At 46.8% G+C, this 27,989-nt stretch overlaps 1 protein-coding gene across 14 annotated transcripts in view; it reads right to left on the bottom strand.

The window, feature by feature from the left end:
* The window catches only part of AFDN (afadin, adherens junction formation factor), a 1,642,835-nt gene that overhangs the window by 658,525 nt on the left and 956,321 nt on the right, over nt 1–27,989 (bottom strand). For all 14 annotated transcript variants that reach the window (XM_078648844.1, XM_078648846.1, XM_078648851.1 and 11 more), the window contains one exon: nt 10,329–10,527. In XM_078648844.1, the coding sequence (XP_078504970.1) occupies nt 10,329–10,527 (199 nt within the window). The remainder of the gene's footprint in view (nt 1–10,328; nt 10,528–27,989) is intronic.

Genomic DNA, 27,989 nt, shown 5'->3' with positions numbered 1-27,989 from the left:
ATGATGGTTTGGTTTCAATATGTTTAACATTATTTAAAACGTTTAACACTATTTAACACTCCCTATAACTTAGGGTGCTCTCAAAAAACAAGCATTGGCATTGCCAATAGGTCTCGCTTGTGGGACCTTAGAAGTATTTAGTTTTGCAGCACAATATTCTTGTTGCACCAAGGATATTGTGCTGCAAAACTAAATACTTATACGGTCCCACAAGCGAGACCTATTGGCTATGCCAATGCTTGTTAAACTGTATCATTGCATGCAACGCATTGCCATCTCTGTTGCACCTTGAAAAACGGCTCGTGAAGTAAAACAGAATTCAGTTTTTAAACTGTATCATTGCATGCAACGCATTGCCATCTCTGTTCTATCTCATTGAAGCATTTAAAAAGAAGCTCCTGGCTTTGCTGTGGGGAGGGGGGGGAAGAGAAATGCACGGCCGTGAAAGTGGCTCTGGGGGGGGGCATTCCTTTGAAGTGTCGGGTCTGATGCAATTATGCGAGGCAGGCTGGTTAGGAAGCAAATGGCAAGGGAGGGAGGCTGAGGCTTTGATGTGGGGAGTCACAAGTGAACTGAATAATTAGGGGAGGAGAACTGGCAGGCTGATAGGCAGAAGGCTCAGGCAAGCTCGTGCACGAAGGAGCTTGCTGTCACGTGATTCACGTGAACTTAAAGAAAACCGCAGCGCAAGAAGCCCTTGGTTTCACGAGGATTTTCAGGACATGAATTCTCGCTGCGCTTGCGCGCATCGATAGGTCGCGAGACCTAAAAATGTGGTATCTAGTGGATGTTTGTCTGGGTGTGTCATGGATCCACGTTTACCTACTGTTGTGCTAGAAGGTTAAATCATAGCGAAGTAGTATGTGGTGGTCGCTAGAAAGTCACCGGTGTCATTAGGTGATTTCTCACACCATGTTGTAACATAGGTGGTTGGGAGTTCATCTAGTAGACCGAGGGAGTTTGTGTATCTGGTGAATTCTTTATCGTAACATCTGCAACCATGGAATTTCATAATTTAGCTCAATGTCCCATAAGCGAAGGAGGTATACCCATTGTTGTTACCGGCGATGTAAAACTTTTGTTATATCCATCTTCTGCTTCTTCAACACTTCCAAGACCACCCATTATAGGTCAGAGTCTTGATGGTTTCGCTCAAAACAATGTTTTGCTAATCTGGCGTTTGATTTTTTGCAGCGGATCATAATCCGGTGCTCATTGATCTGGGTCTTCACTTTCTTCTTGGTCATACCCACGTACATCAGGTTGCAAGGGCATCTTAGTAGATAGACCACATTCTCTGTGTTGCAATTGCTGAAGTCCTTCAGCTTCCATGGGTTATTTATACCTATGTCTACCTCCTTAGTAGTGCATGCGAGTGTGCAGGACACACAAATTCCACATGGGAAATGTCCTGTAGGTCTCTGATGGTTGCAAAGTGTTGTTTGATCAACTCCTTCATGAATGTGTGTTTTTGAATGAACCAGATCATCACGTGGGTGTCTGCTCCTTTTAAACGTGAAGAGTGGTGGTTCCCACTGATTCTGTGCACTGTATAAATATGCCATTTCTTTCTTATGATACTTTGGACCTTATTTGATACTGGGGTGTAGGCAGTTAAACATACCATTCTCTGTTTTCTCTTTAGATGAAGTTTCCAAAAGGGCTTCTCGATTATTGTTTCTTTCCCTTCTGACCATTCTTTTCGGGTAGTGTTGTTTCAGAAGTTTCCTTTCGAGTTATTCTGCTTGTTCATTCAATGTTTCTATACTAGAGCAGTTCCTCCTCCCTCACCTCCATACAAAATGAGTGATGCTGATTTTGAGAAAACATAACCCTGAGGAGGTTCTTCAACCTAGAACCTGTCCTCCAAACACCCTCTCACCCACCACACGAAAACAACCTCCCCCGTCTCGGGGGTGAGTAGATTGTATAGAGAAGTCTTGAGGCATTACTGCAGTGTCTCAATGCCAAGTGGGGAGCTTAGGGCCCCCTCAGGTCGTATCTTAAGGGCCGCGTTGTTTCAAGGTGACCCTGGGGCAACTTATATTTGAAAGAGGTGCATAGCCCGCACAGTCGGAGGGCAGACAGCAGAGGGCAGTCCCTGGAACAAAAAGGCGACCAACGGACCCCAGCTGAGTTCAAACCTTTATAGTTATCTCTGACAATGTCTGCCACGAATTCCATGGAGAGTATTCTCCACAAACGGGCGTGCCACAATGATGTCGCTGGGGTTTCCGTCTTCTTCCAAGCGGCTGCTATGGTAAGCTTGGCCGCCCCCAGACATGTCCACATGATTGCCTTGTCGGCTTTGGATTGGTGTTCTTAAGTTGGATCTCTGACACCCAGGAGAGTAAAATCTATGGTGGCTGGAACGGGGTACCCCAACATATCTTTAATGGGAGATAGGATCACATCCCAAAAAGGCTGAATCCTCGGGCAGTCCCACCATATGTGCCTGAAATCCCCCTGAAGCCCGCATCCCCGCAAGCAGAGATCCGAGGCATCAGGTAAGATTAGTTGGAGCTTAGTAGGGTATAGATAACAATCGTGTAATGTCTTGTAGTGAGCTTCTCTTAATGCCATAGACTTGTTATGTTTTGGAATGTCCCTCCAGACGTGTCTCCATTCCATCTCATCAGCCATCAGGCTGGTTTCCGTCCCACTCATTCCACGGAATCAGTCATCCTTTCAGTTTTGCATGAATTAAGAGTTAGTGCTGATCATGGATCTCCTTCGGTCCTTGTACTTCTAGATTTATCGGCTGCCTTTGACACGGTCGACCATCATCTTTTGGTCGACCGTGTCCAACATGCTGGCATCTCGGATGTCGCCTTGAGTTGGGTCTCTTCTTTCTTGGAGAACCGTCAACAGGCGGTTCAGCTCTCCTCCTTTTCTTCCTATCCTCGAACAGTAACTTGTGGTGTTCCCCAAGGTTCTGCTCTTTCCCCTCTTCTCTTTAATCTTTGTATTTTTCCTTTAATCTCTGCTTTACGCCACCTGGGAGGTCACTGTGTTTAACTACGCTGATGACCTTCAACTCATCTTCACTCTTTCCTCTTCTCCTGACTATCTCTCATTTCCAGAACACTATGATCTTTATCCAGGACTGGATGAGCACTAACCACCTTAAGTTAAATCCCGACAAGACGGAACTAGTCTTGTTCGGAGGCCCATCCAACCCTTGGACTACTAATTACTGGCCTTCTTCTCTTGGCTCTGCCCCTTCCCCTACAAAGTCTGTGAAAAGTCTTGCCATTAAAATCAGCGACGACCTCTCGATGCACGCCCAGATTAGTATGGTCGTTTCGTCCTGTTTTCTATGCCTCGGGACTATTCGTAAAGTTTCCAGTTTTTTCACCACTGACGCCCTCAAATGTATCCTTCTAGCTCTAGTCATCTCTCGGGTTGACTACGCTAATTCCCTTTATATTGGTATTCCCGCGTATGAATTACGCCGGCTACAGCTTGTCCAAAATCAGGCAGCTAGACTGATTTATAGACGGCCTAGATACCACCATGCTCTCCCACTTCTGAGGCAACTGCATTTGTTACCCGTTACCCATAGATGCCTATTTAAATTGGGGTGTCTTATTTTCAAATCATTAGCGGGCTTAGCTCCTTCTTATGTAGCAACTAGGCTAACAGTATATACTCCTTCTAGAAACCTTCCGTCCTCCTCCAAGAATATTCTGGTTGTTCCACGCTTTGTGTGGAAGAAACATGTGGGGTCGAGCTTTTCCTTTCAAGCCCTCGTTTCTGGAACTTCTTTCCCGATAATCTACGATCCTCCCTCTCATACTTGGAGTTCCGTAAATGTCTGAAGACCTGGTTATTTACTAGGGCCTTTGTGGTCTAATTGTTGCCTTGTTCTGCTGCGGCCTTACCAAATTAGCGCCATGAAACCTTTCGGGTATACGTGCGCTTTATAAATTCCCCCAACTTCAACTTCATCTCCCTGCCTAGGACCGGATCCCAGAAGGTCATGTATCGCGCCTCCGGAGCATGTAGGGTGTGCAGTAGCATGTCAGAGTGCCAATCGCTTCCAGGGTTTTAGTTGTGCTGCATAGGGGTTGCTTTGATTGAAGATATAGTCCTCCTCCAATTAGTGTACGTAAAGGCACGCCATGCTCGGGGCAAAGGTGCTGCCTATGGAAATATTAGATTCTCCGTGCCCAAACTGAAGCCACAAGAATAACTAGAGCAAAAGAAACAATTGCTGTACGGAATGCTAGACAATGCAAACATTCACCCCAGTCACAAAGATCTGGGTTAAATCCGTCATTCTTTTGCTCACCACAGAAACCCAGTTTGGAGGCAGGCATAAGTAGATCATTCTTGACCCTGTTCCTTGTGGGAACAGTCCAGCCGGAACTGCCAAGCTAGGTCCTCCCTGGACCGGAAACAAGCATCCTGGAACCGGATTCAGGGCATCACCCTTCATTAGTCAGGCTAGCTTGAATCTAGTAGTGTAGTGAGCACTGGACCCACGTCTGGGCATACCCTTCCTCCTTCCTACTTCGGGCGACATATGCAAAAGAAACAAATGATGGTCGGAATGCTAGACAATGCAAACATTCACCCCCAGTCACAAGGATCTGGGACCGGTTTCAGGGCATCACCCTTCGACAGCCAAGCTAACTTGAATCCAGTGGTGTAGTGAGCACGGGGCCCACGTCTGGGCATACAATTCCTACTTAGGGCGACATGTGCAAAAGAAACAATTGATGGACGGAATGCTAGACAATGAAAACATCCAACCCCAGTCACAAGGACCTGGGGTTAAATACATCATTCTTTGGCTCACCACCCCAGTTTGGGAAGACCTGGCCTGGCAGTTCAGGCTGGACTGTTCATATTGGGCGCAGGGTCAATACTGATTTGCATATGGCTGGGTCCAAACTTGAATGGCATGGTGAGCACAAAAACAATGGATTTAGGCCCAGATCTTTGTACTGGGGTGAAGGTATGACATTGTTCTGCATTCGGTCCTTCAATTTTTATTTTTGCATTTGTCACCCCGAGTGGGACGAGTATGCCAGACATGGGTTCCATGCTCTCCATCCCACTGGAGTCAAGCTATCATGGATGATGAGGACTGAAAGCCCGAAACCGGTCCTAGGATGCTTGTTCCCAGTCCAGGGAGGACCTGGCTTGGCAGTTCAGTCTGGACTGTTCCCATGAGGGACAGGGTCAAGACTGATTTGCATATGGCTGGGTCGAAACTGGGGTGGCATGGTGAGCAAAAGAACAATGGATTTAACCTAGATCGCTTGACTGGGGGTGAATGTATGATTCATTCAGCATTCTGTCCATTATTTGTTTGCATAGAACTTTTTGCCCTATGTGGTATGGGTATGCCCAGGCCTGGGTCCCTTGCTCACTGTGCCACTGGATTCAAGATAGCCTGGCTGAAGAAGGGTGACATACCCTGAAACCGGTCCCAGGATGCTTGTTTCCGGTCCAGGGAGGACCTGGCTTGGCAGTTCGGTCTGCACTGTTCCCATGAGGCAGAGGGTCAAGACTGATTTGCATATGGCTGGGTCTAAACTGGGGTGGCATGGTGAACAAAGAACAATGGATTTTACCCAGATCACTTGACTGGGGGTGAATGTATGACTTATTCAGCATTCCGTCCATCATTTGTTTGCGTAGCACTTTTTGCTCTATGTGGGATGGGTATGCCCAGACATGGGTCCCTTGCTCACTGTGCCACTGGATTCAAGCTAGCCAGGCACTTTTAACGCCAAAGGGGAGCACAGCAAACAGAGTGCTCTTGGCCCATTGTGAACCACAGGTAACGTCTGTGAGCATACAGGACAGGGATGCGGAAATATGCACCATCCAAGTCCAACATTACCATCCATCCTCCAGGGTCCAGGGCAGACAGAATTCGCGAGCATCCTAAATTTCCCCTTTGTCTGGAAGAGAATGAAAATGGGCAGGTCTAGGATAGGACAAAAGCCTCTGTCCTTCTTGGGAACCAGACAGTAGCGGTAATAGCAACCATGACACACCTATGATGCCGGCACCCTTCCTATGGCTACCTTGGCTAAGAGAGCCAGCACTTCCTGACGGAGCAAGGAGAGGTGGTACTCCATCAGCCGGTCATAAGTGTGTGGCATGGGTAGAGAGGTAGTCACAAAGCGTAGGGAGTAGCCCCTTTGGATGATCTGTAAAATCCAACGGTCTGAGGTTACTGACCACCAGTGGTGCAGGTTATGGTGTATCCTGCCCCCATTGGATTCCCATGCATGATGGTCGAAGGGCAAACTAAAGGGGTTTGGCAAATGCTAGGGGGTGGACAGAGGGGTGGGGGGTGAGGACTGACCCAACCTTTAGCTACCCTTTTCGCATTGTCTATGGGACCAGTGTCTTCTGCAACAAAAAGGCTGGGAAGCCTGTCTGCTGTGGTGGCTGGGAGGGTATGGACATGGCTGGAGATGCCGTCTGTGGCTACGAATGGAGCAGAAGGCGGAGTGGGTGTGACAAGGGGCCATGGACAAGCCCAAGGAACTAGCTGTAGCCTGCTGTACCTAAAGCACTCCAGCGCAGAGTCTCCTTTGTCTCCAAAAAGATGGGAGGCATTAAAGGGCATGTCCATAAGCGAGGTTTGGACATCCCCTGAAAAACAGCTGTTCTCAGCCAGGCATGGCACCCCAGGGCCACCAACAATCAATTCACTCTACCCAGCGAGTTGGTCATCTCCAGTCCACCCTGTATGGTGAACTTTGCTGTATCTCTCCTTAGGTCAGCAACAGCTTGGGAGCGCATGGCTCAGACCTCCTTCGAAACCATAGGCAGCACATAGGCACAACCAAATCCCTGATTGCATGTGAATATAGGCCCACGGTGTTCCCCAACAGCAGTGCAGGGCTGGTGAAAGACAGCATTCTCTTTACAAAGGTATCCAGTCTCTTTCATTCCTTATCCAGTGGAGTGGTCGGGAACGCACCGGGGTGTATCCTAGAGGTGGAGGCTTGGACCACCAAGCTCTCTGAGGTGGGGTGCTGGGTAAGGAAACCGGGGTCCCTGGGAGCGAGGAGGTGGCGGTGGGCAATTGTCCTATGTACAGGAGCCTCTGTGCAGGGCTGGGACCTGGTCCCAAGTAGGACGTAAGAAAGGGCTTAATTAAAGGGGAGAAAAAGTTCAGAGGGGGTGACTACCGGCTGAAGCACCTCTGTCAAGAAGTTCATTTTGACTGCCACTGTGGGTAGCTGAAAGTCCAAGACCACAGCGGCCCTACACACCACAATAGCAAATGAGGCTCCCTCCTCCATAGCCACGGTGGTAGGAGAGACTAAGACAGCATCAGGCAAGGTGTCACTGCCTTCTGATTACCAGATGTCCTCATTCTTATCTAAGGGATGCTGGTTTCCATAAGTTACCTCAGAGCCCCTCCAATTCATCTCCCACTCCAGGCCTGTCTCCAGTAAAAGTAATTGGCTCCAATTCAGAGAACATGGTCCTGGTTTACGCTGGAACCGGCGTCAGACAATACCTATCCGGCTTCATGGGGTAGTCAGGAATGAAGCCGCCAATGGGTGCAGGTGGTGCCGGCACTGAATCAGGTCCAGAGTAAGGTTCTGGTCTCATTGGCAGCTCCGCTCCTGATCCAACAAGGGATCCCTGGGGCCTGGTTCGTGCCAAGGTCGAATCAGCTAGTGAGGATCCAGTGGGGGCCCTCTCAAATCTTGGGGCACGAAGGCACTCCAGAGGGGCTGGGACACCCAAATATGAGGTGCATAGGACCTTAAAATTCTTTACCCCGGGCGGGTGTTGGTCTGGCTTCTAAAAAGTTAGTGAGGCACGCAGGTGACCCTGACTCAGGCTCCTTCGAAGTGCTAGGCCTGAAGTGCAGACGCTCCCACGCCTCCTTGGAAGACCTTGATGGGTGAGGTGAAGTCAATTACCTTTTCGACTTTTTTGATTTCCTATGCGTGTGGGACTTACCAGACAACTTTGAGTGAGACACAGATCGCTGGGGGCGGCTTCGCGAACAATATCTGGACATTTGGAGCGATCGGAATCTGGAGCGTCAAGGAATTGTTTGATGTTGGGTGGTGAGGAGCTTGAGGGTTCGTTCCCCTCAGCGCCTACTGGAGCACTGAGAGGCAGTCCTCACAGGTCTTGGAGTTGTGGTCCTGCTCCGAGCACCACCAGCACACCAAGTGGGGATCCGTAACAGATATCTGTGACAGGCACCATCTGGTTTGAAATCAGCCCATTTCTTAGGCGACATCCTCACGCCAGATGAGAAAATTCCTCAAAAAGATTCAAGAAAAAGTTGAAAAAGGGCAGTAAAAATTACTAAGAGTAATTCTGACTGTATCAGCGCTATCTGACGCGGAATGTAAAGAACTGACAGCAGTGTGCCGGGATGACTCCTGTATAGGTACAGCACATGTCACTTCTGGCCAACGCGGTGTCATACGACGCCACCTACCAGAATCTGTGGCTAGAAGGCTATCAGGTTTATTTTTTGCTTAATGAAAATTGACAGTGAAATTTGGGTGTTATCACATGAGGTTACATTTCACTATTGTTATGACAATGAGAACAAGATAAATGTCAAATATGTCTTAATATATAAAATTATAGCATATTAAGAGCTTGTAATTTATTTTTCGAATCACTGTAGATACGGAAACAATCTGACATTCGCCTTTTTGTCTGCCAGGAGGACAATAGACTGGATAGTTACTTAGCTAAGAGTACAATCAGAAATGTCTACTTGAAAATAAAATTAACGGTCACCGCAAGTAGGTGTACTTGATACAGTGGCAGCTTTTTAATATCGGTTAGCTGTACTATGATGTTTTAGGACAAAAGAAAGAGTTTTTCTTTAAATAAATGAAGATAGGATATAACATTTTTCCATCCAGAATAGGTGGAAGGACTGGGATGGCAGTATAACAAAACAACAATATCAGTAGATCGAATAAAGCAAAAAAAAGAAATGTTCATTGTAAAAATAAAAAGTGTGTTTATATTAGAGAAATATACTGGAATAAGATGATTAAATCTTGATTGCTTAAGTTGTACCAAGTATCCTATATTCTGATGAAAGCCATTCTTAAACTAGAAGAAAGCAGATACATCACAGACACTGACTTTTTATTGCATTGGTCCAAACCAAGTTGAATGTAATGATGGGCTACTGTATATAGGAAAAGGACCATCTGTCAGGCAGTCTCCTTTAAACACAACGGGGTAGAGGAAGGCATGTGGCTTCACGTCTTTTTGGACCTTTCAGCAGCCTCTTACATACTTTCCATGAGAGCCATTGAGTATGAGAATCTGCTTGTGAGTTTCCTTGTCAGGCTCTAGATGGGATTCTGAGATAGTCCATATTCTTCATGCCCAACAGAAAACATATGTTTTCCTCACATGAAGAAATGACAAGATCGGCACCTAGCCCATGTTGTTCAATTTCTACAGTCCCTAGAAATCTTGATGGAAGGCTCCTATGTTGAGAACACCATTTCTAAAATAAATTCTACAACCAGAATCTTTCACTTTAAACTCTGCCTGTCAAAAAATGGAATCACGAATGTAAGAAAATGTTCTTAAACTGAACCCATAAAAAATCCTATCAACTGTTCACAAATACAGCAAGCATCACCAAATAATGGGCAGAAATGCTCTCTCCAACAGCTCAACAATTACCACCACCTCTCGTATAAAACTTTAAGCTTCATTCTAGGTTTTCACACAGCAATAAAATTATACAATAAAATCTTCAAAACATCTAGCTTCATCTACCCAGGAAAGAAGGCCTTCATCAAACTTCAAGAAAGAAATTCTTGCAACAGTCAAATCGTCTATAGATCAGGAACCCGCTCTCCTTTCTCGTGTTTGGGAAGCCACATAACCAATTCTACAAATGTATGGTAGACTGACATTTGGGAGCACATTTTAACCATACTAACACTAAATAAAAAAACAAACTTGTACAGTTCCCACACAGCTGAATCGAACTTCAACTTGACAGCAAAACTGTGGAGGCTGTTCACAATTCCAATGAACAATATCTCACAGATGAATTAAAATATCAGGGGGGATCCTGAACTTTTTTTCATCTCATTCCTTCTCTGATGCCACTTTAAGGAAACTTAAAGATGAAGAAAAGCTTCCATTTATCCATTTAACAACATACAAGGATGTATACACAATCTGTATTCCCATTCAACAAGTAAGAGTACGGATTCACTTTGTGGTAATGTAGATTATCTATTAGCTATAGACAAATCCACCATTCAATTATTTAGGTACCAATTTTGAAAGGAACACATTATTGAGCTTCACATTAGTCAATTAAGAGCACTTACCTCTCTGGCACAGTGGCTCTAAAAATTCTTGCAAACCATTAGGTACGTTTCTGACAACATCACACGAGTAGCCATCTTCAGGCAAAAGAAAAGGCAGCTGTAAATCCGGATCTTCTTCCAGCTGGACATCTCTACCATCACTGCGAGCCAGTTCATCAGCAGTATTTTCTGCTACAGATACCACTCTTTCTATTAAGTCCTAGACAGGAAAAAACATAAAATATTGAGGCTTATCCTTTATTAAAAGTCATTGCTCTGTTTCCCTAGAACTGTTTGTCGTATCAAGTCTCTCAATCCCACATCACATAGCCTGTGATGACTGTGTAACATTGTCCATTCAACTATTCTCTTAAAAATAGAGGCAAACAAAAATAAATACGATTAAAAAATTTGAGAAAATTGCATTGGAACGGGACATGCTCTTTGCACTGTTCAAGGCATTCAAGCAGCATACTTTAATGAATGGTGTGATGGGCTATCTCAAATGAAATATATACCTTAGAAAAATGCTAGTAGCTGGTTCAGAACATAACATGAGGGCGGGCCAAATAGACGATCATGTACTAATTAAGAAAAAAAACACATAGCAGCCTTATAAGAACCGGATGTCAATGACAAAGGGCCTCTACAATACACAAGTATCATCTAACTCAGATATGCAAAAAAATGCAATCTATTTCCTCTGCGCTGGTAATATGATCAAGTTGGGCGTAGCTGTATTCATATAAGGGCTAGTGAAATGTTTATTCAGGTTCACGATTGTGTGTGGATGGATATAAATCTAAACAATCACTGCTTTTTTCATCCTCCAAATAAAACGAGGTGGAGATTTTCTATGAGGTTACGGAACAGATTAATGGACAAGTTACTTGCCTTCGGTAACGCCTTATCTGGTAGAGACATGGTCGAGCCGCAGATTCCCTACCTCTGAATTTCCCAGGTGTCAGACTGGCTCCAGAAGAATTTTTTTGGGGCAATACATCTGCATGCCGGTATGTGGCGTTAGTCGACTCAGTGCGCCGTCTGTGTCGTCTTCTGCGCCTTTGTGACGTCCGCATCACCTATATAGGCACCACCTCAACACGCTGTCAGTTACTTTTCACGACTTTCCACACCAGCAATGAAGTGCACTGATATTGGTGTGCTTCTAAACAACTAGGACCCTTAAAGGGATCAGCCCTGACCCTAGAAACCTGACCACATTGCAGGGAGGATTGGTGCGTCGGTAAGAAATCTGCAGCAAGGTTATGTCCATACCAGATGTGGCATTACCGAAGGAAAGTAACTTGGTCATCTGATTGAGACATTTAGCAGCAGATTCCTTACCTCTGAATGTATAGCCAAGCAAAACCATCCCAGAGAGGGGACTGCGTAAAAGTGTAGACAGGAAATTGTTCAGGACAGAGCAGCCAAAAAGGCTGTCCTTGTGGACTTGACTGCCCAGACAGTACTGCTTGGTAAACGTGAGTAGGGACACCTACGTTGCTCCCTGACAAATGTCGAGGAGGCTGCCTTTTGGCCAGATCATAACAAATTTTGATGCAGAGGACGACCCATCGAGAGATAGTCCTCTTCTGCACAGCATGACCTTTCCTCTTGCCAACATAGCCCATGAAGAGTTGATCGTCAACCCGGAACTCTTTAGTGCGGTCAAGGTAGAATGACGTCGCTCTTTTTGGCTGCAAACTTCCCACTTCTTTAGAGGGGTGAGAAGGAGCGTAGAAAGTGGGCAAGGGGACAGATTGCCCACATGGAATGGTGTTACCTCTTTTGGGAGGAAAGAGGCCCTTTTGTGAAACACCAATTTGTCAGGAAAACGTTCCGGAAAGGAGGCCTGGATGATAAAGCTTGCAATTTGCTCACCCTCTTGGCAGATGTGATTGCCACTAAAAAGGCTGTTTTGATGGTAAGCAGCCGGAGGGGGCAGTTTTCCAGAGGTTCGAATGGAGCACATATCAAGAAGGTAAGAACCAACTTAAGGTCCCAATGAGGCATAATGAAAGGGTAAAGTGGGAACATATGCTCAAGGCCTTTGCAAAATCTATTTACAATAGGAGATTTAAATAAATAATGAGGGTTGGTCTGGCAGCCAGACAGGGCCAAAATGTACCTTTGAGAGTGCCCAGTGCAGAGACCTGGAAGGCAAGGGTCAAAATAAAAAGCAAAACTTGAAAGAGGGAAACAGAAAGAGAATCAATAGACCTTTCTGTACAAAATGTCCAAATTTGTTCCACCAGCAGGCCTACCACTGTCTAGATGGAGGGCCACCTGGCCGCCAAAATAACATTGCAAACTTCGGGAGGAAGGCCGAATGCTATCAATTGCCACCACTCAATCTCCATGCAAGAAGGTGTAGAGTTGACAGGTTCGGGTGGAGGACTCTCTCCTGCGGTTGCGACAGAAGATCCTCTTGAAGGGACAGCCTGATAGGCGGATCGATGCTCGATTGGATAAGTCCGGAGCCACAAGAATGACTTGTGCCCAGTCGCTGCTGTTCTTCTTGAGCACCCTGCACAGGAGTGGTATGGTCAGAAAGGCGTATACAAGGCATGAGCTCCACTCAAAAAGAAAAGTGTCTCTGAACGAGAGCTGCCTTGGAAACTGCAGCATGAAAAACTTCTGACATTGTGCGTGCTCTGCGGAGGTGAACAGATCTAACCAAGGCTTCCCACTGGTGAAAGAGACCTTGTGCCACCTCTGGATGAAGATGCCATTCATGATCTGCTAGGCATCGACTGCTGAGTTTGTCCACCCTGGCCTTCAAAGACCTGCCAGGAGTTGAACCACCAGGGATGAACCCTGCTGTTCCAGCCATGTCCAGAGACGCAGGGCCTCTTGACAAAGGATCCACGACCGCAGCATGTTTGTAACAGTACCACATGGCGGTGGTCCGGTTCGTGATCACTTGAACAAGTTTTTGTTTCATTGAAGCAAGAAAGGCTTTCAATGCCAAGCAAATCGTTCGGAGCTCCAGCATGTTGTGTTGGAGTCAAAATTCTGCAGGGGACAAGTCCTCTGATTTCCAACTCACCCAGATGGCTGCCCCATTCAAGGAGTGATGCATTGGTCACTACTGTGTGGTGAGGTTGGGGGAAGGGAGAGGGGCCCGCCAGTGACCCAATCGCGGTTGGTCAGCCACCACTGCAGGTCATGTGCAGTTCCCTCCGAGATCTGGAACTGCAAAGATTAGAAGCCCCCAGCTACTAATGTGAAGTTCACCTAGGCAGGGAAATAAATACTGTTAAGTTCCTAGGGCAAATTCAATACATGTTTAAAAATACATAATGAAAATATATTCGAGAGAGGAGACCGTCACTCAATATACAAAAAAATATGTTTTATTGAATATTCTCTACATAAAATATACCCTTTTTTTTTTATTATTTCAACAGAGAAATCACCATCTCACTCTACATGCATACTGCATTCATATACCCATACATACAGATCACAGAAATAATTGACTTCTTTTAAACATTCCATACGTTTAGTTTGTAATGATTACAGAAAGGTGATAGTACAGTATCCCAATGTTAATAACAAGATTACAATATTTATATATTCAATCGAGGAATGCACCAATGAGAGATGTGGTAGTCATTCATCTTTCTACACGCGTTTCGGCAGAGACCTGTCTTCTTCAGGAATGCCACTTGCCAAATATTTCTCTGTGAATACAATTACATTGATTGACATGAGTGAGTGTCTCTTCTCACAGTAAGGGCTAGTAGCCTCAATCTAAACATAATTAAACTTTATAGTCTCCCCACGTTAAAAGACTGGTACGCAAAATGCCAGTCAACAGATGAAAAAGATATAGCTAACAGAGAAAAAGAGGAGGATAAGACCAAAGGCCTAATTCACCCCAAACCAAAATAGTGAAAGAGATAAGTGATAAGGCAGAAAACCAAACTTCCCCAAAAACCGAAGTGTGTGTGTATTTTGTCCTCAATGGACACAATGTGAATGCCTATAAAGTGCCAGTGCCGCTAATGAAGTTAAAAAACATATCTCTATATTATTAATGGTATAAAATATAGTGCAGGGCTCTGTGCACTGCTTTACTGATCTATTCTGGACAGCTCACCAAGTGGTACTGGTCACTTAAGGTAGAAAAGTATGTCTTCAATAGCGGGCAATCACCTCATACGCTGGTCCCATTATATGATTAAAGTGGGATCCTGCATGAATGGATTATGCTGTATTAGCCATTGATTAAGAAGAATACATGTAGGCGTAAGCCAAATGGTGTAATAAGTTAGCTTACCAATGCATATATTGTCAGCGGAGCTTGAATGATGCTCCTGAATCGTAATGTAGTGTGATTTTGTACAAAGGTTTCTATATGCGACCTGGTCCTATAATGACAAGTTAAACAGGAAGTGTTAGAGTTGCTGGGATATGAAAATACGGGCTGTAGATGCTGGGGTATGACAATGCGAGTGGTACAGAGTAATTTGCAAGAATCAGAGTGCCTACCTGGATTTACGATGTTTATTAGGAAGCAACGAGCTAAGTACCCAGTTTCTGAGGCTGCCTGCACTCTGCAGGGAGGAGGATAGACCTACAAGCAAGGGGAGGGCTTGACACAAATTGCTAATTATAGATTGCACGTTAAGATTTGTACATAGATAGCAAAAATAGAGAAGCGCCTCAGATAAATCCCTCTGAGATCTGGACCATGTCGAAGAGCTTCCCGATGTTGCGCACACTGGAACTTCAAGTCCACTTCAGAGCCCGCATATGCAATCTGGCACGAGTCCCTAGCAGGATGCAGGAGAGGAGGCCAGGAGGCCCAGCAGCCTCAGAGTCATTCTCACTGAAATCCAGGATAGAGGCTGAAACATCGGTATCACAGCCTGAATATCCTGGACTCGCTCCTCGGGGGATTGGCCCGAAACTCAACTGGGCCAGAACAGCTCCAATGAAAGGGGGCGTCAGAGAGAGTCACGTATGACTTCGGCATGTTGATATTGAACCCCAGCGAATGCAGAAGGTTCTTCATAGTCAAGAGGTCGGAGACTACAGACTGGGCCTAGCCCATCTTCAACAGCCAGTTGTCGAGATAGGGGACGACTGGCACCCCTGATCTGCTCAGGCTAGCCGCAACCACCGCCATCACCTTGGTGAATACCGGAGGAGTGCATGTAAGGCCAAAAGGGAGTACAGTGAACTGAAAGTGCTCATGGCCTACCGTAAACCGCCGGTAGCGCCGATGAGCAGGCAGGACGAGAATGTGAAATTAGGCATCCTGCAAGACCAATACTACCATCTAGTCTCCTGGGTCCAGGGCAGACAAGACCTGAGTCAGAGTGAGCATCTTGAACGTTTCCTTTTTGAGGAAGTAGTTGAGGGCTCGCAGATCTAGGATTGTCCTTTTTTTGGGATCAGAAAGTACCAGGAATAAAAACAACAGCCTACTTCTGGCACCGGAACGGTTTTTATAGTTCCTTTGGCAAACAGAGCCATGACTTCGTCCTGAAGCAAAGTCAGGTGATCCTCCATCAGCCGCTCAGAAGTTGGTGGCAGGGGTAGTCTCGAAGGGGAAGGAGTAGCCCCTTCGGACTATCTAAAGAACTTACCTGTTGAAAGTGATGTTCTACTAGTGGTGGAGGTCATGACTGATCCTGCCACCAACTGTCTGCTTATGATCCGGAAGGGCCGGACTAGGAAGGTGTGGCGGCTGAGGTGGCAGTGTGTGAGCGTCTGACCTGACCTCTGGCAGCTCGACCCATGGGTACAGAAAAAGCCGCGCCCACGCAGAGGTTGCTGAAGTTGCGCTGCCTTGTGGCTGATGTGGCTGAAAGCACCTTCCGTAGCCACAAAAGGGGCGAGAGGCAGACAGGGGATGTGTGGCCACTGAGAGGCCCAGGTACTTGGCCGTAGCGCGCAAGTCCTTAAAGCGCTCCAGTGCCATGTCTGCCTTGTCTCTGAAGTGACGGGTTTTATTAAAGAATCCAAGTCTGCAGGGTTCTCTACCTCTTCTCTTCTAGCTAAAAGGGTATGATTTTCCTTGCCTGTAGTGCAATCAACCTTTTCTAGAACTGTGAAGCGAACCTGTGGGATGTTATGTGCTTGTTGTATACAATGTGTTGCAACTTGAATGTGATTCAAACATGTGTATATTTCTTTTAAATCACAAAACTTGAATACGAGTACATGAATTGTTATGAATATAAAATTGTTTATTGGGTTACTTTATTGAAAAATGTTTAATTAATTGTTGCACTAAACAAGTATACATACATAGAAACCTTAGGGACTAAGGTAGAGAACCCTGCAGACTTGGATTCTTCCAAGCCTCGACAGTGCAGTTTTCAGACAGGGTTGTGGGGACAACCCTCAGCAGGGCATTCCCTTACAAAATTAAACATTGTTTATAGTTCCAAAATTTTTTGGAGTACGTAATCAGTGCAGGTCTAAACAACGGCAGTGCAGTGGGTTTTATTAAAGGGCATATCCATGAGAGGGGCCTGGACATCCCCTGAAAAGCCAGAAGTTCTCAACCAGGTGTGGCGTCGAACAGCCACTGTCAATGAAATCGCACTGCCCAACGAATCCATCATGTCAAGACCACAATGCACCACAAAGTTTGCTGCATCTCTCCCCTCTGACACTGCTTGTAACAGGATGGCCCAGGCCTCCTCCGGGACCTGTGGCAGCACTTGTGCAAATCGTTTGCCACAGGGAGTGGGAGTAACGGCCCAACAGGCATGCAGTGTTCCCCAACTGCAATGCAAGGCTGGCAGAAGAAAACAAATCTTACCCCAACTGTCCAGCCTTTGGATTCCCTGTCAGGGGGTGTGGAAGGGAAAGCACTGTGGGAGGTAAAGGCTTGGACCACCAAGCTCTTTGGGGTAGGGGGGGTTAATTATGTTAAATCAACCGCAATGGATCGCACACCGCTAGCCCCTCCTCCGGATCGCCGCTAAGGATTCTGGTACGTATAGTTCATGAGTGGTTCACCTCAGTAGGTGCAAGTGAGTACTTGTTGTTGTGAAGATCTCTAGACCCGAGACATGGCCCGGGTTTCGGGATATCTTCCCTCATCAGTAGAGAACGTATTTGGGGTGGAAAAGAAGGCCGCCAAGCAACCGTCACAGGCCTTGATGCCTAACCGGCACGCAGGTGCGTTATCCTGGTTGATTATGTTACGTTAACGTTTATTTATAGAGCACGGGGCTACTCCCAGGAGTGTCCCAGCACTGAAACATCCAGATGTCACGTTACATAAAACACAACCGATCATTGCAAAGACTCACAGCTGAAAGACCCATGTCTTAAGATTTTTCCTAAAGGAAAGGAGATCCGGACTCTGTCTGATACCAAACAGAAGGCTATTCCACAGCCGAGAGGCAGTAGCATGAAAAGATCTGCCCCCTATCCGGGCATGTAACACTCTAGGAGTGATGATCAAAAGTTGGGAGAAAGATCTGAAAGTGCGCTGAGGGAGATCAGGCTGGAATCTATCTCTAAGATACGGGGCTCCGATCTTATGGAAAGCCTTAAAGACCAGGACCAAGGCTTTAAACAGAATTCTTTTCCGTACTGGAAGCCAGTGAATAGAGGACAAAAGCTGGGTCGTATGGGTTCTAGAACCTGTCAAGAAAATGGCTCTGGCTGCCGAGTTCTGAATCACTTGAAGTCGGCTCAGAAGATATTCAGGAAGACCAAGATACAGGGAATTAACATAGTCCAATCTGGACATTATCAATGCCTGTACCACTGTCTTCCTGTAGGGGATCGAGAGCAATGGAAGGAAATTTCGCAGCATTTTCAACAACCCGAAACAAACCCAGACTACCGAGTGTACTTGGGTCTTCAGAGAAAGAGTGGAATCCAGCTTAACTCCCAAATTTTTCAACGAGGAAACGGCCGTCGCAGGGGGCTACATATCCAGGGGCCACCATTCATGCCAAATATTCGGAGGTTGAGGCCCGAAAAAAATAATCTCAGACTTCTCGGAATTGCATTTTAAATGGTTATGGCTTAACCAGGAAAAAACTTTGGAGAGGCAGGTGTTGATCAAGTTGCCATTAAACTCGATTCCCTTCTCGCGGGTGAACAACAGCTGAGTGTCATCAGCATATGACACTATTTTAACACCAAATTTCTCAGCGAGAGGGGCCAGGGGGGCCATGTACAAATTAAATAGTGTAGGGCTTAAAATAGAGCCCTGAGGCACCCCCACATTCAAGAGGGGAATTTCCGCCATAAAAGGGGGCGACCAGATGGTTTGAGAGCGGTTGGCAAGAAAAGATGAAAACCAACTCAACACCGTGCCTCCAATATTGCTATCCCGGAGTCTTTTCAGTAAGCTCGGATGAGGCACGGTGTCAAAAGGTGCAGACAGATCCAACAGCACCAAAACAGCTCTCCCTTCTCTATCCAATGTAGCTTTAACAGTTTCTGCAACTTCCAGTAAGGCCATTTCAATACTGAATTTGGTTCTAAAGACAGACTGGCTCGGGTGTAGCAAATCATTGGTCTCCACATAGTTTGTTAAGACTTTATTAACACATTTTTCCAGAACCTTCGAGAAGAAAGGTAAAAGCGAGAAGAGTCTGTGGTTACATACAGCCTCAGGGTCCGCCGAAGGTTTCTTCAGTAGCGGAAGGATCGTAGCATGTTTCCACCCTTGAGGCATTGACCCTTCCCGTAGAGAGGTGTTCAAGATCAAATTCACCCAGGGGTTGATCACATCCGCTATTAAGGACAACACTTTGGCTGGGCAGGGATCTGTGGGCGAGCCAGATTTCAAAGTTTTCATAAACACCAGAGACTGCTCCAAAGTAATCTCTGGGAACTCCCTAAGAGAAACCCCAGAGCTGGTACAGGCGGCTGAGAGAAAGCCCTCAGTATCCTCTTGCTCCGGTGATTGGGCTACAAAAGAATCCTGGATTGATTTTAATTTTTCATAAAAAAAGAGGGCCATGCGGTCCGTCCAGTCACTAGTGGGAGCAAACGGTTGGCTTGTAGAGGCAGGGGAGGTAAACTCTTTACCACATTAAAGAGGGTTTTACTCTTATAAGCCGCCATATCAATTTTTGTAGACAAAAAGAGTTTTTTTCCCTCACGTATACTCTTATGATAATTCTTCAGTGCCTGTTTATAGATCAATTTATCTGAAGAATTATAATTCCTCCACCACTCTCTTTCAAGAAGTTTACAAACTCTTTTACTCTCCCTTAAGGCCTCACAAAACCAGGGGGCTGAGGCTCGAGAGGATTTATCAGGCCTCGTACAGACAGGGGCTAATTCAGTGGCTTGCTGCTACAGCCAATCCTCAAAAGTCTTCACGTCCTGTTCCAGGACGCCCCTTAGGGAATTGGCCTCTGCAGCATCGCACACTGAATGGCCTCAGATGTTGGTGAGGAAATTTGGGTCGCCTGGGGCAGGGCAACGGCGGTGGGCAAATGTCCTATTCACAGGAGCCCCTGTGCTAGGCTTGGACCAGGTTTCCGGGAGGACACCATTTAAGGCCTTGTTGAAGGGCAGCAAGGGTTCTGTGGAGTGAACACCTGGCTGCAGGACCTCTGTCAAGGTATTAGTCTTCAGTGCCACAGTGGCTCTTCTCACCACCATAGCATATGATTCTCCCTCCTCAGTAGCCACGGTAGGCTGAGAAAGCATGCCAGAATCTGGAGAGGTATCCAGTCCACTGGCCTCACCAAATTCCTCATACCAGTCCATGTCTTGATAAGGCTGGTCTTGCAAAGGGTCTAGGGACCCCTCCCAATCTTCCTCCATTCCTACCATTTCAAAATAAGGCTGAGGAACTGACCTAGGGCTTAAGGGTTCTGTCGGTGCTGGTATCTGAGTCTGTAGGCGCTGATCCGGCTCCCGACCATCGAGGAAGAGAATGGGGTTTGCGCCGGCGGCATCAGGAGTCTCTGTGTCAGGCCGGTGCCAGAGAAGGTCGCTATGGCATGCCCTGCGTCATTCCTGATCCATCTCTGGATCCATGAAGGGGTGAGTTGGGGTGGGTCATCGGAACCGCCAGCGCGGAACACGATTGAGACCCCTCTGAGCCTCCGGAACCCAAAGGCGCACTAATAGGGTCAAGTCCCTAAATAAGAGGCACATGGTGTCATAAAATTGTTTGAGATGGGAGGGGGTTGCTTTGGCTCCTGGGAAAGCGGGGAAGCGTAGAGCTGACACAGGCGCAGGTTCACAGGAATGAGGCCAAGACTCATCTGTCGCGTTGGCCGATGGATGGGGCGAAGTCATGCTTCCACTTCTAAGGTTTGGTTTTTTGTGCTTCTTACTTGACCGACTTAACGACTTGGAGAGGGAGGACGAAGACTTAGGACTCCCATTCCGGTGCCTGGGCCTTCCTCTCAACCGGAACCATGAACAAGACCTCTAAGGAGAACGATGTGGTGCTGAGCGCGGGGACCCTTCCGTCAAAGCTTTCGGGGTCAAGGCTTGGCAGTCAGACTTCGAGTCGGGGTAGAACTCCAGACACCAGAGACAAATCATGTGTGAATCTATCACCAACATGGCACGGTGGCAGACACCACATGGTTTGAACCCAGAAGCCTTCTTGGACATGAGGAAAAATCTACACACCAAAAAAGGGGTTGACACAATGTCGAAAAAAGCCTGTTAAAAAGTGACAGAGGGTAGCTCTCGCATGGATCTGCGCTGGATGGTGCGGAAAGAAAAGAACTGACGTCAGAGCGCCGAGGTGGTGCCTATATAGGTGACGCAGATGTCAATACTGTGCCGACGACGTCAGGCAGAGCCGACCAATGTCACCTACCGGCGCACAGGGGTATTGCTTGAAAAAAAATCTTCCATATCCAGTCTGAAGCCTGGGAAATTCAGAGGTAAGGAATCTGCAGCTGGATATCTCTATCGGATTTTTCAAAATATCAGTGTTTTATCAAGGATTCAGTTCTTCTCTTTTAATGTCTGGACTAGAAATAATTTTAGCTGGCATGTAATGAAAAGAATTCTTGAAATAAAAATTACATACACTCAGTCAATACTACTTTATTTGGCTTGAAAAGTCATAAAAGAACAACCACAAAAAATTCACACAATCTACTTCAATGAAAAAAATACTTCCAATAACACCGATCATCAGAAATTTGGAATATCAGGAGGGTTCAAAACACTTGTGATAAAACGTATTACAAGTCATCAAGAATTCATAAAATAAAACACTCATCTCACAATATTTTCAATTTCTGATAGTAGATTGCAAAATAATAAAATGTTGTAATAAAAGGCATGACTGCAATTTATCTAGAAATAATCACAACATCTTGGGGATCATGTTTTGTACCGTTGAACGAGTTACTTACCTCCGGTAACGATGTACCTGGTAGAGACATAGTCTAGCTGCAGACTCCTTAACTTAGAATATTCCAAGGCGTCAGACTGGATCCAGAAAACTTTCCGAAGCGATATGTCTGTGTGAAAGGGAAAGTTCATGACTTCGCAAGAAGCGGAACTGAACCCAGGATCTGATGGATCTGCAGGATTTGGTGTATTGACTATAAGTAAAACCCAGAGTGAAGACAACCGGTAGGACAGAGTCAACACATACCGGTCCAGTACCTACAACAGTGGAAAAAAGCACTATTGAATCCCGTACGAGCCAAATACGTAGGACAGTATTGGCAGGATGCTAATCCATGAACAGAAAGTGCCAGTAGTACTAGAAACAGAAGACACGTCGTTGGAGAGTCACTCTGTTATGAAGCATGTGAAAGGGCTGACGGCAATCATCAGAAGCACCCAAAACAGGACTACAGTAAGAATGATAGTCAACTGGAAGACTGGATGAAACAGAAGCATACTGTGTGGACGGTAGAACCACATGAAGTAGAACAAGAACCCTCCTCGTGAGCAGCCCAGATGCGAGAGACACAATAGCAAGAAAGCAACTGGCAAAAAGGGGCACCAAGCAAGCTGGACATCCACAAAAGAACACGTAGGCGAGCAGACCGGGTCAATGACCACGGACACCAAATGAAGGAACGTTGACAGCACGATATTGCTGTGTAACAGCACAGAGCAGGTATAGAGGCATGGAAATATGCCCAGAAATGAAGCGTAACACAGAGGACGCGAAAAGGACCAACAGTCATGAGGAAGCAGAGATAGACAGAACAATGTCCAGACTAGTAAGCTACATCAGCCCCTTACCCGGGAGGAGCAACGGTCCCCCGCAAGATAGAGGGGTAGACGGAGCTAGACACGCCAGTCGGAAACAGTCAGGACCAACCGAAGGGTCCAAGGACTCAAGAAGCGATTATCCTAAAGAGAACACTCCCCTTGAGAGTGGTACAGCAGGTATCCAAGCAGAAGTGTTGAAAACACCTGTGCGGAAAGCAGCAGGAAATGTGTAAAAAAATTCCTGTTGGGAAAGTGCCCTGAAAACGAGAGCACAAGGCAAGGTACAGTAGAGAGGTACAGGGCGAAGCTGCCACCTTCAAAGACAAGCCCAGTAAGGGCTGAAGTACGAAAAGATTTACCACAACCTTGAAAGGGGAGGGGAGAACCAGCACCACAGAAGTGGAAGAAACAATGCAAACATCCTATGATAGCAATTATACGAGGGTGCATTCACAGGTTGCACCAACACTAAGAAGCGTAACATACAAAGGTTGTATCCTGGTGCTAAAAGAGGACAGGACGTCAGTGGTGAGAACGGCGCCGGAACTGTACAGAACAAGGGCCCTAAGATAGTGACTGGCAAAAGAAGAACAGCCATCAAGGGCAAGAGGATCACAGCAACGCTGAAAAACGCCCCCGTGAATACAGGCGAGGCAGAAGCCATGAGGTAAGGAACCCATACCAAGGCGTAGAAGGATTACCAGAGCCGACTGCACCGAAGGTGCAATAGAGCGATGCTAACATCAGGATCCCAGAGCAGCATAAAAAAGAGGCCCACAGCAAGATTGGGGCGAAAAACTCCAAAGGAGGGTACCAAGGCTAAGGCAGCCACCAAATAGCCTATAAATACCCCACATAGGGTAAGTGTCAACCCCTGCGAGGAGGGGGGGGGGGGGGGGGGGGGAGTCCTTTTGGGCAAAGTACACATTCAGAGGACTGAAAGGAAATACGGACTGAAAGGAAAGACAGAACCAGCCGTCCGACGGCACGTAAAGAATACTGAGATGGCGGAACCACCGCCTACATTAACCGGGTGCTACGCAGAGGACCGTGACATGTATTAAATCAGACCAACAAGGCAACATTGCCTACGCAGAATAAAAGAATACTCTTAAGGCAAAAAGGGGCATGCCACAAGAGTCACGTTAGCTGTGACATGAGGCGGGAGACCACTGAATCTGCGTGGCTATCAAAAAGGTCCACGCCAGTGAAAGGCAGATCACTAAGAGCATCCCGAACTTGTCCATGAAACTATTGTCGTGCAGCCAAGCATGGCGGCGCAAAGCCACCGACAGAGTAAGAGCTCGGCCCACCGAGTCAGTGGTGTCAAAAGAAGAGCGGACGGAAAATTGCGCCATTCCCTCCCATCATGCAGAAGGCGGATTAATTCAACCCGCAGGCCTTCTGAAATTGAAGGTAGAAGAGTCTCGACCAAGTCCCAAACGGTAGAGGATGCGCGTGTGGAACACACAAGCCGTATTCAAGGAGCAGATGCCAGCACTGGCAGAGGCGAAAAGCCGGCCACCACATGCGTCTAACCACCTAGACTCCCTGTTCGAGTCAAAGGCTGCCTGAACAACTAGGCCCTGAACCCTAGGGTGAAGGGACAGACAGAGCAGATCATTAGGGGCAGGACGCTGTCGATGAGCTATGGTCCGATCAACAGGGTCACCGAGGAAGGCCTCGCTCATGTGCCCAGCATGATGTCAAACAAGGATGCCCCACTTCAACCGGCACCATATGGAGAAGATCCAACAAAAGATCAGAAGGCAGAGAAACCACAGGGGGCTGAAAACAAAGAATAGCAGCCGCCCTGTGAATACTGTGAATAGACCGTGCGCAGGCAGCACTAGCCTCAGTTGCCATTCGGGGAGGTGACAATAACCCATCCGTAGGCGATGGCTGGAGAGTACCCTGTCCACTAGACCGCAACAGTGGAGGCGTCAGGGGCTGATCCGGAGTCCACGCCACACAAGGTGCATGCACCATGGGCCGAAACGGCCGCAGATCAGGAGAGTCCATAGGAGAGTCAGCGTGTGGCATGAGGAGGCGCCGGCACCAGAGTCGACCGATGCCGTGTGGGAGTCGCATTGACGTCCGAGGAGTCGTGTGGAATATCAACCTCCTGAAATAGAGGAGACTTGGACGTCGGCACCGGCGTTGACGGACGTCGAGCCAATGTCGTCTGGATGTGGACGACCTCCAAGGGGGAGTCGGGCTGGTCGCCGTCTGACGTCAACCCCACTGCAACATGTGGGGAACAGGGCGTCGAGCCCGGCGCCGCCTCCAACGTCAATGCAGGGAGCTGCTCATGGCTATGCAGAGACTGTCAGTCAGTCAAAAGTACTTTATTCGACAGCCAAGAGTCATAAAGGCGTACAATATTATAAAAAATACACATTCCATCAATATACATTACAGTAGAGTGGTCCCGCATAACAGTCACAGTAATCATATTAAAAAGCTTTTAAAAAACTATATCCTATAAATTACATTGTGCTAGAATAGTAGACCAGGTCCATAGTTAATATCGCATTTAAAAATGCAAGGTTTTGGTTAAAAAGGAAGACCTATTTGAACCAGCAAGCAACACAAGATTGCCATTTCAGAGGTAGTCTGGTCCTATATCTAATGGCCCAACTAAAAAGCTTGCGACCCCAAAGCAAACCATAGGTGAGGCCAGCATTTGTAAATAGAGCAGAGCTGGCCTCACTTGGACAAACTGACAATCTCTATGTAAAGGAAGAATGTGCTACCTGCGCAAAGACTCATAATAAGCACAGAAAAACATTAGGTGCAAGGTATCCTGTTCAGAGAAGTTATCACAAGGGCAAGGTTTTAGTGAGTCAGGTTTTAAATATCCTCTTGGAAATTCCAGAAGCCAGGGAACCATATCTAAGCGAAATCTTGTTAAGACAAAATGATGGTATGGCTTGTTGACATAAGATAAATATGGTTTTAGCTGTGAGCCTAGGCTCAATGTAACATACCTTCTCACCGAAGGTTTAACAAACTCAGCCTCCTCCCTAAAGCATTTCCGCCTGTCCACAAACTGCTGTTTAAAATCTATGAACGCGGTCTTATCCAGGGGCATCGACAACCAAGACATCTTGTCTCTTCCTTTATATATTTCAGCCATGGGATGTGTAGGGCTCTCTCTAGCGCCATGCAATCCGAAAGTATGAGTTGATTTAAGTTTTGGGGGGTTGCGCCCAGATTCTGAGCCACCGTAACAGTGGGGCAACTGCGATCTGGTCTGAAATATACCCCATCCCCAATTCTTCAAACAGTACCCCTAAGTATGGAACCGTGGGTACTTTAGTTAATTCGTCCCCTTTTACAATAAAATTTGGCCTTGGCCGCCTTTCGAGGGTCTATGGACACTGCATGGGATTTCTTAAAATTTGTGATTAAATCTAGTGAATTCATAAAATCTATAAAACAATTTAAGAGTTGTTGCAGGTCCCTTGCATTTCTAGACAATAAAACTGCGTCGTTGGCGTACAGCAATGCAGGAATCATTTTGGGGCCGGCCCTAGGTATGTCCTTACAGCATGATATTAAGGTGTCCCCCCAATTTATTAATGTATAGGGTAAATAGCAGGGGAGCAAAATACAGAGACTGACGGGGTGGGCTAGACGGACGACTGGGAGGACCCACTGGGCCGTGTCCCGTCGGCGTCGAGTCAGCTCTGGAACCGGAGTCGATGCACACGCCGGAGCCTAGGACGAATCCGTCGGCGAAGACCCAACATGAGTGCCTTCCACCTCTATGGTACCCGAAGGCGCACCAGGAAGAAGGGAGGACCCAAAGTAAGAGCGGAGTGCTTCAGAATAAGCCTCCATTTAGGCTTGTGTCGCTCCAGCACCCGGAAAGGGGGAGTACAGAGGAGACGACCTTCAGATGCTTGTTGCCAGCAGGGAGCGAGAAGAGCAGGCGCCCGCGTCACGAGTATGAGAGGAAGACCTCCTGGACTTACGTTTATGTTTCCCCGCCTCCAAACGACGTCTGCAGAAACTTCCTCAGGAGTGGGCTCGATCCCGAGAGGGAGAGCGGAGACGCAAAGGTGCAGGACCGGACAGCCGTGCGGCCAGCAGATTCATCCGACGCTCCCGTAAGGACTTTGGTTTCATCCGCTGACAATTGTCACACTCTGTGGAGTTGTGGTGCACTCCGAGGCACCACATACATTTGGCGCGCGGGTCCGTTACCGACATCTGACGTGCACAGATCTCACACGCCTCAAAGCCCAAAGGCATCGCACACTGTCCCGTGACGCCAAAGGCGTTTAGAAGACCCGAAAAACATGTCAAGAAACTGCTGGTTTTCCAGTATCCCCTTTGGAACGTGGAAAAGGAGAAAACTGACGTTAGCACGCCGGGAGGGGCATGTATGGCTCAGCTGACGTCACGTCCGTGGACGACGTCAGGGCGGAGCCGTGCAGCGCCGCCTCTGGCGCACAGAGGTGCTGCTGTGAAAAGTTTTCCGGATCCAGTCTGACGCCTGGGGATATTTTAAGTTAAGGAATCTGCGGTCCGACGTATCTATCAGATTCCTTATTATAATAGCACGTTTACTAAAAATACCATTGCAGGCTTATAGGGTCTAATATTAGGTTAGCGTACAATAGGAACCAAATAAATACATTGGGGAGGAATGTATAATGTACAAAACAGCATACAGTGATATGTGCTTTGGATGGAAACATTGTCACAGGGGTGAGGAAGGCAAAGTTCTAAAGAAAGTACACTGCAAGGGGAAAGTGATTAAGTGCAGTGTGCTCAGCCTTAAATGAGTAGGATAAAAATGATAGGTAAAGTTCATTATAAGAGGGAATTAAGGTTTCAGTCCTGGGGATGTGAAATAGCAGAATAGCTGGTTATATTGACAAAGACAAAACATTTCCCCTCCGTTGCTACATACAGTATTCCTGATATTCAGGCTTATTTCGATCTGTACAGCTTGAAAGTTATGTTCTGTGGTCGATGAAAAAAAAATTCTGGAACTCCCAAGAAATAGAACATTTATTTACATAAGCAAGCCATGGGATTTGGTGTAGGTTATCAAGTAACAGGCAGTCCCCGAGAAAATCTCTCACTGGCTGCTTCCAGCTTACGCCCCCTCCCCTTCCCTCCCCAACAACTGATCCACTAAATCAAATAGAGGCGCAAAAACATTCGTGTCTTCCAGATAGGTCAGGCCAAACTCTTCACAGCAAATAATGGATGCAGTGCTCTTTGGGACCAAAGTAATCAGCCACTAAAGCGGTTTTCTGTGCGTCTGAGAATATTCAAGTTACTGTAGACCCAAACGCCTGCTTCGTAAGACCCTACAAGGATACATTTGATCTTATAAATGTTTAATAGTCCTTCAACTGGCTTTTGTAATGTATGTGCAAATTTAAAGACTGCCTCAATTGTTTTTGTGAATTCTTGGTTTTTCCAAGTTTAACAGAGGGGTCTAAGTAGGAGGAACTTCAAATAAGACCCCCAAGATAGATAAAAGTCTTTGTTCTAGCTAGCTGTTTGCTC

The sequence above is a fragment of the Lissotriton helveticus genome, chromosome 6, assembly GCF_964261635.1.
Source record: "Lissotriton helveticus chromosome 6, aLisHel1.1, whole genome shotgun sequence".
Classification (NCBI taxonomy): Eukaryota; Metazoa; Chordata; class Amphibia; order Caudata; family Salamandridae; genus Lissotriton; species Lissotriton helveticus.
Note: the sequence above shows the minus strand (reverse complement) of the source record. Positions and strands in the feature narration are given on the sequence as shown.